Source organism: Erythrolamprus reginae, chromosome 7 (genome assembly GCF_031021105.1).
Source record: "Erythrolamprus reginae isolate rEryReg1 chromosome 7, rEryReg1.hap1, whole genome shotgun sequence".
Lineage (NCBI taxonomy): Eukaryota > Metazoa > Chordata > Lepidosauria > Squamata > Dipsadidae > Erythrolamprus > Erythrolamprus reginae.
In genome coordinates, this window is record NC_091956.1 from 71,136,939 (window position 1) to 71,151,722 (window position 14,784).

The 14,784-nt window shown below is 36.9% G+C and overlaps 1 protein-coding gene across 8 annotated transcripts in view; it reads right to left on the reverse strand.

The window, feature by feature from the left end:
* Positions 1-14,784, reverse strand: part of NR3C2 (nuclear receptor subfamily 3 group C member 2) — a 180,419-nt gene that overhangs the window by 38,711 nt on the left and 126,924 nt on the right. For all 8 annotated transcript variants that reach the window (XM_070757795.1, XM_070757800.1, XM_070757799.1 and 5 more), the window contains exons 5-6: positions 14,126-14,458; positions 11,676-11,820 (exon numbers count right to left, since the gene is read on the reverse strand). In XM_070757795.1, coding sequence (XP_070613896.1) covers positions 11,676-11,820; positions 14,126-14,458 — 478 coding nt within the window. The remainder of the gene's footprint in view (positions 1-11,675; positions 11,821-14,125; positions 14,459-14,784) is intronic.

Here is a 14,784-nt window from a genome sequence, read left to right on the forward strand (position 1 = left end):
GTGCTGCAAACCAACAGGATCGACACAGACTTCAGAGGATAATCAGAACTGCAGAAAAAACAATTGCTGCCAACCTGCCCTCCATTGAGGACCTGTATACTGCACGAGTCAAAAAGAAGGCGGGGAAAATATTTACTGACCCCTCACATCCTGGACACAAATTGTTTCAACTCCTACCCTCAAAACGTCGCTACAGAGCACTGCACACCAAGACAACTAGACACAAGAACAGTTTTTTCCCGAACGCCATCACTCTACTAAACAAATAATTCCCTCAACAGTGTCAGAGTTTCTACTAAATCTGCACTTCTATTCTACTAGTTTTTCTCATCGTTCCTTTCACCCATTTCCTCCCATGTTGACTGTATGACTGTAACTTGTTGCTTATATCCTAAGATTTTTATTAATATTGCTTCTTCATTGCTTATTTGACCCCTATGGCAATCATTAAGTGTTGTATCACATGATTCTTGACAAATGTATATTTTATTTTATGTACGCTGAGAGCATATGCACCAAGACAAATTCCTTGTGTGTCCAATCACACTTGGCCAATAAAAATTCTATTCTATTCTATATTGTGTATGCTTTTCCTGACTCAGGTCTGCAAAAACACACTAAGTATCTAGTTTTTGGGAGGTAGCAAACAAATGTGGAGTGCTTGGGTATGGATAATAACACAATACTCATATATCTTACCTCGCAACCGTTTGAACTCAAAATATTATTGACTAATAAATTAATTTCAATACCGACACTTAAAATAAATAAATAAATAAATAAATTGACAAATAAATAAATAATAATAATAAAATAAAACAAAATTAGATTCCGACAACATTACTCTTTTTTACCTGTTTCTTAAACTCAATTAAACAACCGTTCACACGATAACAATATAATCCAACTAATTACTTTATTCCATACTAACTGAATCACAGCTTTTCTCTTTTCCAATACTTACATAAATATATTTTCTTTTCTCTTTCTTTCTTTTTTTTAAATTATTTTCATTACTGATATACCGTTTCCCCGATAGTAAGACACCCCCGATTGTAAGACGTATCGGGGGTTTCAGGGGGGTCGGCTAATATAAGCCGTACCCCGAAAGTAAGACATATGTCTTACTTTCAGGGAAACACGGGGGTATTGCCGGGAGGGAGCCCGATGACGTCGCTTCCAAGCTCCCCGCGCGCCCCTCGCCTTCGCCTTGCCGCGGCGCCACCGCCTCTTCCCCTGCCGAGGCTCGGCTGCAAGCGGCCAGCGAGGCCAACCGGCTCCGAGGCGAGCGGCCGGAGCTGCGCCCTCCTTCGCCCGCCTCCTTTCCGGCAGGCAGGTGGGGCTGCCCAACTGCGCAGAGCGGCTCCTCCCCTCCAGACACACGCTTCCCCGACACGCGTCTGCGGCTCCACGCGTGCCCTTCTGGACTCTGGGGAGATGCCTTCGGGAACGCGACCCTTTCAATTTTTTTCCAATGTAAGACATACCCCGAAAGTAAGACGTAGTGGGGCTTTTGGGGGTAAAAAGAAAGTAAGACACTGTCTTACTTTCGGGGAAACACGGTATTACTGACACACCCATTAACATATTATTACACCATGTCGTATCTCCTGATAACGTCTGTCATCTAGGCAGATCCTCCCTCTTCTCCCTCTCTTATTATTTTATAAATACTTTATAAAATCATAAGCTTATCTTCCTAACTACCTCTCTATAAATATCTTTCTTACTATCCCTATTACTACTTATCAATAATAAGATAAGACAGAAAAATGAAATATTTATAGTAATAAGATATAAATGTGTACATTGAATTTTTGTTACAAAGTAAGATATATATGTCAAAATACAATATCATGTAATATTTATTCCTATCCCTTTTTAAATTTATGTACCCCATTTCCCTCCCCCCATTTACCTTTTGTCAACCAATAAACTTTATTTTTAAAAAAATACTCATATATCAGAAAGTATGCAAAGCACTGGGCTAGAGACCCCCAGCATTTAATTTTCCAGTAATGCTTTTGAGATTGAGATGATGGCTGAGGGGCATTGTGAAAAATATCAATTAGAGTGATGCTTTGCTTTGCAGCAAATCAATTTTCCCCAAATTAAAAGAATCTTAGCAGACAGTGTAGAGCATGTTGATAGGTAATTTACTGAAATCAGGAACATGTTGGGGGCACAAGCAGTACAAATATAGTTTGATGGTGCGAAATGTTAGAAAACTTCTGCTAAGCCTATTTATTCTGTTTGCACTGTATTTGCAACTATCCCTGGGTGATAATGAAACACATAAACCTTTATATTCTAAGAATGCTAATAAAAGCAAAATTCTTCAAGTTAGGTCTGAGAGTATTTGTTTGACATAATACAATAGTTCAGGTCAGGGGTGAAATTCAGCAGTTTCTGATGGGTTCTGGAGAACCAGTAGCGGAAATTTTGAGTAATTATGAGAACTGGCAAATACCACCTCTGGCTGACCCCAGAATGGCATTGCAATAGAGATTTTGCAGTATCCTTCCCCTGCCATGCGCACAGAATCGGTAGGGAAAAATTTTAGAAACATAGAAGACTGACGGCAGAAAAAGACCTCATGGTCCATCTAGTCTGCCCTTATACTATTTCCTGTATTTTATCTTACAATGGATATGTTTATCCCAGGCACGTTTAAATTCAGTTACTGTGGATTTACCAACCACGTCTGCTGGAAGTTTGTTCCAAGGATCTACTACTCTTTCAGTAAAATAATATTTTCTCATGTTGCTTTTGATCTTTCCCCCAACTAACTTCAGATTGTGCTCCCTTGTTCTTGTGTTCACTTTCCTATTAAAAACACTTCCCCCCTGAACCTTATTTAACCCTTTAACATATTTAAATGTTTCGATCATGTCCCCCCCTTTTCCTTCTGTCCTCCAGACTATATAGATTGAGTTCATTAAGTCTTTCCTGATACGTTTTAGGCTTAAGACCTTCCACCATTCTTGTAGCCCGTCTTTGGAACCGTTCAATATCTTTTTGTAGGTGAGGTCTCCAGAACTGAACACAGTATTCCAAATGTGGTCTCACCAGCGCTCTATATAAGGGGATCACAATCTCCCTCTTCCTGCTTGTTATACCTCTAGCTATGCAGCCAAGCATCCTACTTGCTTTTCCTACCGCCTGACCACACTGCTCACCCATTTTGAGACTTTCAGAAATCACTACCCCTAAATCCTTCTCTTCTGAAGTTTTTGCTAACACAGAACTGCCAATGCAATACTCAGATTGAGGATTCCTTTTCCCCAAGTGCATTATTTTACATTTGGAAACATTAAACTGCAGTTTCCATTGCTTTGACCATTTATCTAGTAAAGCTAAATCATTTACCATATTACAGACCTCTCCAGGAATGATTTATGACCTTATTCAGGTCATATATTCTTATAGAGATTTCAATGCAGGTTGAACAATGCACTGTAGCCCTTCTTCTCTGTGTATCATGTTGTGAGATGTCATATGATTGTCAATAGTGATGAGTCATCTTCTCTATAAGGCAGTGCTTCTCAAAAAGTGGGATGCCCCCAAGGGATCCTCCCCACGGAGCAATGCGGGGGGGGCATTTGACCATGGAGAACTTTTTTTCCCTTTTTGCCACACCAAAGAATAGCACACAGCACAGAACAAGAGATATGAAGTGTAGATAACAAGTGTAGAGACACCATGGAAAAATATTTAACAGGAATGAAAAGGAAGGAGGAGAGAGAGAGAAATAATGATATAAACGTAAGTCTCTCGAAAGCTAAGATGAGGAAATATGATGAAACCTATAGGGCTTGGCTTCACTATGTGGGAGATGAAGAAAGACCAGTATGTTTACTTACAAATGTCCCTTTTAACTAAAAATGTTGCCAGCAGACAGCATTAAGCCAAATAAATTAAAGCATCACTTAAACATTACACCCCAATCATGCTGATAAACCACTTGCGTTTTTTCAGTGAAAGTGTGCCAAAAACTGCAATCATCCCGGTGGAGAATTGGGGGCGTGCAAAATGTTTAGTTCTTCCTAAGGATGGTGGTGGGGCATAACAGAAAATAATAGAGAAACTCTTCCATATGAGCTGAAAATCTGCATTATCCAATTTCCAGCTCACATAGAAGTCTTCACGTGCACAATTGCTCCCTACTGCAAATAACTATCTTGTGTTCATGTAGCTGTCTTTATAACAGCTAACAGTTTGATACTGAATTGGAAAATGCACCATAGCTTTCCCATGTTGAATTCTACATTGGAACGTAATCATAGTTCCCTCTAAGCTGAGCAGTGAGCAATTGCTCACTTAAAAATCATCATCAACTCAGAGTTTTCCAAACCTGCCCAGAAGCCGAGAGGGAAAGAGTGAGAGGGAAGGAGAGAGAGAGGAAGAGAGAGAAACAGGTAGAAAAAAGAGAGGAAGGAAAAGAGAAAGAAAAAGAATGGGAGTAAGGAAGAGAGAAAGAAAATCAAAATCTAGTTTGAAACTAGCTCAACTATTTAAGTGGCATTTTGATATTTATTTATTTATTTATTTATTTATTTATTAGATTTGTATGCCGCCCCTCTCCGCAGACTCGGGGTGGCTCACAAAAATAACAAGAACAATGTAAAAAACAAATCTAATAATTTAAAAAACACTAAAATAATTTAATTTAATTTAAAAAACGCTAAAAAACACTAATATTGATAGAGTTGCCCTATTATGAGCTCACTGTTATAGACACACAGTACAGTATTTTATTTTGAAATTCTCTGAGGCAAAACAGGGTGGGTTTTTTATTTGTTTGTTTGTTTGTTTATTTATTTATTATTTCTGTGCCGCCCAGTCCTGAAGGGACTGCCGCTCAGACACTATACTTTTCCGTCCCCCCCCCAAAATTAGAGGGAATACTGAACGTAATCCTTCATCATGACTAAAATAATATGTAAACCAATAAAGAAGAGGAAGGAGGAAACATGAAAATTCAGTTGAAAGCATTTGGTAAAAATACAAAGAATGAGAAATAACAAACCTATGGCTATAGGAGAAAAATCAATGCAGTCAACCGTCAAAAATTTGTTATCAATTATTTTATTTTTCATAGAAAAAGCAACAAGGGAGATCTGTTGAACTAGATTTCCAACAGGGAACGACTAATTCCCCGAATTCTTCGGAGAGGGGCGGCATACAAATCTAATAAATTATTATTATTATTATTATTAATTAATTAAAGAATGAAAGCAGTGAAAGCTTAAGAGGAATTGATCACATTATCCTGAGGTTTGCCATATTCTCAAAAAAGAAATCAGAGCATAGATGTACCTGCATCCCAGATTTTTTTAAAAGCTAATTTTATTAAGTATATAGAATGGTAAATTGAGCCCTTATGGACAAAAATCCAAAAGAAGTCTAGGAAAGTTGGAAACTTAGGAATGGTAAGATACTAAAAGTCTAATTTCATAGCATTTCAAAAAGAATGGCAGCTTAGAGTTAAAAGGAACATTTGTAAGTATTAAACTGTAAGTGTAATCATTATATACTACTTAAAAAAAATTAAGGGAACACTTAAACAACACAATATAACTCCAAGTAAATCAAAATTCTGTGAAATCAAACTGTCCACTTAGGAAGCAACACTGATTGACAATCAATTTCACCTGCTGTTGTGCACATTCAACTTTGTACAGAACAAAGTATTCAATGAGAATATTTCATTCATTTAGATCTAGGATGCGTTATTTGAGCATTCCCTTTATTTTTTTGAGCAGTATATTTGCTAATTACTATCAGCAAATATATAATATCGCTATAAAACAGGTTAGAAAGGCTAAACCACCAAATGAACATAGAAGCTAAAAGCAAGAAAAGTGGCTTTTTCAACTATGATAATAGTAAAATGAAGAAAAAGATAAGTAAGTAAGTAAGTAAGTAAGTAAGTAAGTAAGTAAGTAAGTAAGTAAGTAAGGTAAGTAAGTAAGTACGGTAAGTAAGTAAGTAAGTAAGTAAGTAAGTAAGTAAGTAAGTAAGTAAGTAGCCAATTCCTACCAGAAAATGGTAGGATAGTAAACAGATAAAGAGCAAGCAAGCAGAGGTCTTCAGCTCCTAATTTGCATTACTCTCCCCACTACCCACGAATTCAAATGTAACTGCTCAGAACCACTAACACATACAGTGAGTGAAAAATCAAGGGTTAATAAAATTAGGGTTAGGAAATTAACTGTTAAATGGATAACTTCAATTACCCAGAAGAGCAATTATATTCAAAAGTTATAAATAGATGTTATTAGTGTCTCTTCCTGTGAACTTTTAGAAAATATGACTTGAGATAGGTAACTGTTATTCTACTCTTAAAAAGAAAAAAGAAACAATATAACCCCACTCAGTTAAAGACCTTGGTATACTAATAACAAAAGATTTAAGTGCCAAAGCCCACTGCAACAATATAGCCAAGAAGGCTTCAAGAGTTGTAAACCTAATCCTACGTAGCTTCTGCTCTGACAATCTCACACTACTTACCAGAGCTTACAAAACTTTTGCCAGACCCATCCTCGAATACAGCTCATATGTTTGGAACCCATATCGCATCTCAGACATTAACACCCTTGAAAATGTCCAGAAGGGCCCTTCATTCCTCCACTCGAAATAGAATACCCTATGAGACTAGACTTTTAATCCTGGGCCTAGAAAGTTTAGAACTAAGACGCCTTAAACAAGATCTAAGTATTGCCCAGAAGATCATATGCTGCAACGTCCTGTTTGTCGGCGACTACTTCAGCTTCAACCACAACAACACAAGAGCACACAACAGATTTAAACTTAATATTAACAGCTCCAAACTTGACTGTAAAAAATATGACTTCAAGTAACCGAATTGTCGAAGCGTGGAACTCATTACCGGACTCCATAGTGTCATCCCCAAACCCCCAACACTTTACCCTTAGATTATCTACGGTTGACCTATCCAGATTCCTAAGAGGTCAGTAAGGGGTGAGTACAAGTGCACTAGAGTGCCTTCCATCCCCTGTCCTATTGCTCTCCTATATCTCATATCCCTTTCTTCTATTCCTATATCTCTTCTTCTATTCTTTCATTGATATGTTCTATTACTATATCTTCTTTTCTATTATTTCTTAGATATATTTTACTATGAGCATCTCCTCTATAACCTTCATCATGTATTTTATTATGTATATATAGATATATACCCACTAAAACCCTCATTGTGTATTGGACAAAATAAATAAAATAAAATAAATTAAAAAAAAAAAACCAAGTCAGCTTGACAGTGACACCGAGCAAAATTCAGAAACAAATAATTAAACAATTGGTTGGTGAGAATTTAGAAAGGAATCCATTTCTTGGCAGGAGCCAGGAAAAAGTCGTGCCAAAGCAAACTTCCTTCCTTCCTTCCTTCCTTCCTTCCTTCCTTCCTTCGTTCCTTCCTTCCTTCCTTCCTTCCTTCCTTCCTTCCTTCCTTCCTTCCTTCCTACCTACCTACCTACCTACCTACCTACCTACACATGCAAAAAAGGGGGGGGATCCAAAATGTTTTTTTCTTGTTATGAGACAACAGTGTAAAGTAAATAGTAAAAAAAGCAACTGTAATTGAATCCACAGAAAAGATGTCAAAAACAAGATATGCCCATTAGCCAAATCCCATCTATATTGTACTTATTGATGAGATGGAATACATTCAGAGAAACAACAAAGTTGATAAAGGATCTTAAAGCAATATTTGTAAGCGTTGGGCATTTATAGTCTGGAGAAGAAGCAATATCTAAAGGGCTATAACTGAAGTATCCAAAAGAATGTTGTCCTACAAAACAGGAAAAACGGGTGATCTTAAATTACAGCACAAAATATTTGAAGAGGACCAGGAAATAATGTATTTTTCAGAGTATAAGATGCACCGGAATATAAGACACATCTTAGTTTTTGGGGAGGAAAACAGGGAAAAGAATCTGCTTACCAGATATTAATCTGGCTAACGTCCTTAGTCTGGTCAGCTTCAGCACATTATTTTATCTCCTGGTTAGGGCTTTTAAAAAAACCTTATTCGGAGAGAGTAACAATGAAAGAGCTTGCAAGCCAGTAAGAGCTGGGAACACTGTAAGCACCTGGTTAGGGCTGGAAAGAAACATTCAGAGCAAGTAGAGAATGAAAAAAAACTCCTACAAAGGCAGAGTTTGGAAAATATTCTTAGCAGAGAGTAATAATGAAAGAGCTTGCAAGCCGGTAAGAGCAGGGAACATCGTTAACACCTGGTTAGGGCTGAAAAGAAACTTATTCAGAGCAAGTTATAGCAACGAAAATAACCCTGCAAAGATTTAGGGCTTCGAAAATATTCTTTGCAGAGAGAAACAATGAAAGAGCCTACAAGGTAAGAGCTGAAAATATCGTTAGCAGCTACTTGGAGCTGGGTGGGGGGGAATTACATTCAAAGTATAAGACACACACAAATTAGCAGCCTTCTTTAGGGAGGAAAAGGGTGAATCTTATATTCCGAAAAATACAGTACTTCATGTTAATGTTAAAGTTAATATTGCAAAACTTCTAGAAAGTTAAAATTTTCAACATCTACCTTTAAACATAGTTTCAGCTACACATTTAAATATATTGTTTATATATTTATATAAGCTGTGCATTTGAATTTGTTTTCTCATTCTTAATATATCTTAATCACTTAACAATTAGTTCTCATCTAGATATAGGTACATCACTGGCAAGTCAAAAATGATCCCATAGCTCTCTTGGGCTAACCTAATTCTCTTTTTTAATACCATAAAAAGAGTACATAATCTGAGATCAATTTTGGACAACAGCTAGCAAGTTTTGAACATGTAAGCACTGCAAAATGCTGCTAGTCCTCTAGATATTCTTTAAGCCTTTTTTTAATAATTTTCAGTACAAATTCAAAGAAGTTTAATCAAAGAAGGTATTTCCAATATTTATTTTGGGTCAATTATTTCAGTATTTAACTGAAAAAGAAATTAAATAACAAGTTCTTTTGTACTTCTGAAGATCATGTTACGCCAAATATAGAAAATGAGCCCCGGGTTTCCTAACATTTAACTGGCATTGGCTTTCCTGGAATTTAAATTCATTGTTCTATGACCTCTATCCTGAAACAATCAAAAAACAAACTTTAATTTTGTTAGACTACATAATAATTGATTAGATTTATGGAGATTCTCAGTCATCCAGGTAAGGGTTGACACAAAGGTTCTCTCCCCCACACAAAGCCAACTGGATTGTTTTTTATTTGAGGAAAATAAGACTTTTCACTTCTTATTCAACAGCCTTCAGCCGTTGTAAACATCATCTTCTTTTTCCTCAAATAAAAATAAGTCCAATCTCAGGGTTGCCACAAAGAAGAAGGAATCAACCTATTCTCCAAAGCACCTGAGGGTAGAACAAGAAGCAATGGGTTAAAAATAAACAAGGAGATAAGCAACTTAGAACTAAGGAGAAATTTCCTGACAATTAGAACAATTAATCAGTGGAACAGCTTGCCTCCAGAATAATAATAATAATTTATTAGATTTGTATGCCGCCCCTCTCCGAAGACTCGGAGTTGTGAATGTTCTAATACTGGAAGTTGTGAATGTTCTAATACTGGAAGTTTTTAAGAAGATGTTGGGTAAACATCTGTCTGAAATAGTATAGGGTTTCCTGCCCAGGCAGGGGTTTGGACTAGAAGACCTGCAAGGTCCCTTCCAACTCTGTTGTTGTTGTTGTTGTTGTTGTTGTTGTTGTTGTTGTTATTATTATTATTATTATTATTATTATTATTATTATTATTAATAGTCTTAACAGGTAAGCAACAGCAGGTGAAATTATTCCCACCATCCAAGTGCTAGCAGTATGTAGCATGCAAAAGTAAAAAATGATGCTTTTTTGCAATTGTGATTGTTTGCAGAACAACTAGCAGTATCTCAAGGATCTGTAGATTCCCACAGAAACTCTGGCTGATCTAGACAATATTTTGCCTTGTTACTTTTATAAAAATAGTGTGACAAAGAAACAATCTGGACTTCTGGTACTGAGACTTCCTTCCTAGCTCCAATAATCTTCTAATTATTTAAATATTCTATTAATAACTAACAGGCACAACCACTGGAGGTTCCTCTATATTAGGCTTTTTGTAAGTAGAAGGGAAAAAGCCGTGTATTTTAACATAATGTAAAATTTCCTTTACATAAAATCCATCTCAATCCAGTGCAATTAATATATAATAGATCTACCGTGTCAGACTAATTTGACTGCATCAAGCAACTCTTGAAAGTATGATTCAGGGTTTTTAGTTTTCATAATTTTCATAAACAGCATCTGAAGAACTATTACACATATTCTGCATGTAACTTTGATTTTTTTTTCTCCACTCAGGGCACAAAAGGTAGTTTAACAACCTAAAACAATTTCAAGAGTAATTTTCAATATGATATCTGTTGCTGTTGTTCCATTAAGAGAGAATGAATAATTTCATCAAAGTAGCTCACTTCCTTCGCACGAGCTTCAGCGGTGTTTTTGATTTGAATCCTTGTTTTTATGGTACAAGCATGGCTAATATAGTCAAGATGTTATGTTTCTAGTTCGAAAAGGAAGGAGCCCACAGCAAAGAAATAAATGACACATACAATTATTGCTGTGTGGTATAAAAAAGGCTTCTTCCAAAATTAGTAATTGTTGTGTGTACTCCCTTGCAGCCTGAGGAGTTTTCAGATTGGGAGGATGGCTGGGATTTAGAGATCATAAATCTCCCTGCTCTACCGACAGCTAGGAATGTTAGTGTAGACCACGGAGCTAATGACATAGAGATGAGTTCAAGTGACTCAAATGGGGGAGACCACAGATGGAGGGACGCTCGTTTTCAAAGGTTACAGAAACGCCGGGAAGAAAGAGGGTGGAGATATTAGAGAGTAATTAATTAATCAATTATGTCACATCCGGGTGTGAAACGGAAGAGACGCTGAATTTGTTCAATCTTGCAAAAAGAATAGCTGCATCCCGAATTTACTCCGAAGGGTTAAGCATGAAGTGTGATTTATTATTTGTTTCTTTATGATTCCTGGCTAGCCCTAATTAATCATAAATTTTAGAAAGACTTGTGGAATGTCTTTCATGTTACTTCCAAGCTTATCTACTTAATTGTTGAGATAAAAATGTAAGGAAAGAAAACTGCATGCAGTGTTGAAATGTAGAGGAGAAAATAAAGATATGTTTTACATTGAGATGCATTGAGAATTCCTTTATTCTAATTATTATACGAATTAGCCTGAAATCAGAACAGATAATTGTAATGAATTTACACTGACCTGTGTACTCCTATAAACTTCAATAAACTTTTAAAAAAATAATGCAAATATTCTCAAATTGTGTAAAAGTAAATAGATACATTGAACATTCTTTTTCTTTAAGTTATGTTATTTTATGTTAAGTTATGTTACATTAGTTATTTGTCAAAGCCAATTAAATGTTGAAGCTTTGGAAACATATACAATGACAGATGCAAATTAAAGATAAGGACAAGAAAAACACATGTGAGAAAGATGTTTCCATATGCTCATTTTCTAGTATTTGTATTCCTTCACAGCTTTGCATTCTATATGTATCACATTGTAGCAGAGTTTTATTTTATAACTTTATTGAAAAAAACAAGCATTTATTGGATAACTTACTCATTAAAGACCAAGTCAGGAGCAAAATAAAGAAACTGGCTATTTGTATGTCTGTATGATCTCCAGCTCAAGGCAAATGATGATAAGCACATCCAAGAATACTGTATTAAAGTAATTTGGTCCTCAAGAGGCAAGTTTCTAAATCCTGAACAGAGAAAGAAAATAAGGATTAGTAAATCTTTAGTAGCAAAAAAACTTCTTAACACAATACAAACCCTTGTAGATTTGGTCATGTCAGGAATCATAAATTCTAATTTAAAAACTTTACCTTATTGATGTGAAAAATATTTCCTCTTCAAACCTCCCAAAGCTCCTTTTTCAAGAGGCCACTGGACTTTCTTGTTTTTACTTTTGAAGAAAGAAAAAGTTAGCCTCCCGAAAAAGCACCTTTGCTACAATCATGACCTGGAATCTCAATCGTCTCCTGAAGCCTCCTATGTATGGAACAATTATTTTGCAGTGATCTGTGCCTGGACTGAAAATCTGTATTTCAGGCCAAACAATTTGGGGGAAGGATCAGTTATAAGCCAGGCAGATTGGTCATAGACCACAATTAAGGAGAGGTTAGGAAGGGAAAACATTAAAAAGATATGGGTAAAGCAGGCAGCTCTATTGGATATGTGATGCTGGAAGCCAGTCAGAACCATTGTTGATGTCCTTGTCTTTATCTAAAACATTTAAAATCCATTCTCTTTTGATTTTCTCAGTGTCTTTCTTACCATGCCTCCCTTAGCTATCACCAAAGTTCTTGGAATAAGAAAAAGGAAATGCAAGAAAGATAGATGGCCTGCATCTAACTGGAAATTCCATAACTAAAGCCAAAAATATTGTTGTTAACTTGTGTAGGATAAGGGGATGGAGGGAAAGAAAGGAACTAGGCAACATGACTTGGCAGACTGATGGACAGGCCATACAATGTGGAGGGAAGAGAGTAGTAAGATGTAGTAGCTTTGCTCTACTCTGCATTACTCTGCAGGACTTACTTTCATGTAAGACCTGTCTGAATTTGTTCGAGCTAAAATAAGTAACCACCAAAATATTCTGAGTTTGTTCAGCTCTCTGCAGCTGGCTCAGAAAGATTTTGCAGAATTTAGGAAATGTAATGAATTCTTTTTTTAAAAAAAAAAAGCCACCATAATTTCTATTTCATGCACACTGCTATTTCACGTCTTAAAACTACGTACAGAAGATACCTGCTAGTTTCTTATTAGTAAGGGAAACCCAGTCACAAATCTGATTAGTACACTGTTATTAGTAATATGAGCTATATTTCAGGAAAAGAATTGAAAACTGATTAAACTAAAATACATATTAAAATATAAGATTTATTCTAAGAAGGGTCAAGAAAGTTCTGTATACACTGCTATATTTTTATATGTTCTAAGCAAATATTTATAAGTTGTATAACTACTACTACAATACTTGTGTTTTGGGAATACAGTGATATGTCTTACAAACGCCTCGTCATACAAACTTTTCGAGATACAAACCCGGGGTTTAAGATTTTTTTGCCTCTTCTTACAAATTATTTTCACCTTACAAACCCACCACCGCCGCTGGGAAACACCACCTCTGGACTTCCATTGCCAGCGAAGTACCCGCTTTTGCACTGCTGGGATTCTCCTGAGGCTCCCATCCATGGGAAACCCCACCTCTGGACTTCCGTGTTTTTGTGATGTTGCAGGGAAATCCCAGCAGCGCAAAAACGGGTGCTTCGCTGGCAACATAAGTCCGCAGGTGGGGTTTCCATGCGAGGGGAGCCTCAGTGAAATCGCAGCATCGCAAAAACACAGAGGTCCGAAGGTGGAGTTTCGAGGACTTTGGTGTTTTTGCGATGCTGCGATTTCACTGAGGCTCCCCTCGCATGGAAACCCCACCTCTGGACTTCCGTTGCCAGAGAAGCCCTCATTTTTGTGATGCTGGGATTCCCCTGCAGTATCACAAAAACACAGAAGTCCAGAGGTGGGGTTTCCCATGGAGGGAGCCTCAGGGGAATCCCAGCAGCGCAAAAACGGGCACTTCGGCTGGCAAAAGGAGTGAATCTTGGGCTTGCACACATTAATCGCTTTTCCATTGATTCCTATGGGAAACATTGTTTCGTCTTACAAACATTTCACCTTAAGAATCTCATCCCGGAACCAATTAAGTTTGTAAGACAAGGTATCACTATACTCTGAACATATATCTATATTTATGGATATAAGTAGTATCATGCAGCTAATATACCCTTTCTAAAATCTCCAGATATCTCTGGATTATATTTTCCACAATGCTGTTCTCAGAATTTGGAGCTCCAAACTACATGAAGGAAAACTCTGCACACGTTTTCTAATGATAAATGCATTTTTGATACAAAAGACGTTCTAACACTTTTTCTTTTGAGCAAAGCATACCTTAAATCCAGAATGCCCATATTAAAAAGTAAGAGTAGTCTTACAGAGTTTCATTACCTGGGAGTATCTTTGCCCATTTCACCACCTGAATCATCTGCTTGCCAGCGAGACGATTTAAAGTGGAGAGCAGGTGTTCTGCTGTGTCTGGTTTTGAACTATCATATCCTGCATATACAATTTCAGGCTCAATGTTTTCTAGAACCATGGCAGGCGAGGGAGTAAGTGCTGGTGAAACTGCAGATAAGTGAGGAACAAGTGCTGTGTTCACAGAAGGTTCTTTTGATGGAGCAACATATGTGATCCCTTCTTCTGGGCTTTGTGGTGGCTGCTGCTGCTGAGGTGGCTCTTCGTGGATACCTTTTAACTTGCCCAATTTTTTCGACTTCCGGGCTGTAGCAAAGGTGAATCATAAAAGGAGGGTAAGAATGTAGTTGTATCATACAAAACATCACAAACTATCCATCTTTTTAAAAAAACTATGTAAAATACTCAAATGGCACTGGGGAAAAACAGATCAATAATTAAATAGAAACATAGAAGACTGACGGCAGAAAAAGACCTCATGGTCCATCTAGTCTGCCCTTATACTATTTCCTGTGTTTTATCTTAGGATGGATATATGTTTATCCCAGGCATGTTTAAATTCAGTTACTGTGGATTTACCAACCATGTCTGCTGGAAGTTTGTTCCAAGGATCTTCTACTACTCTTTCAGTG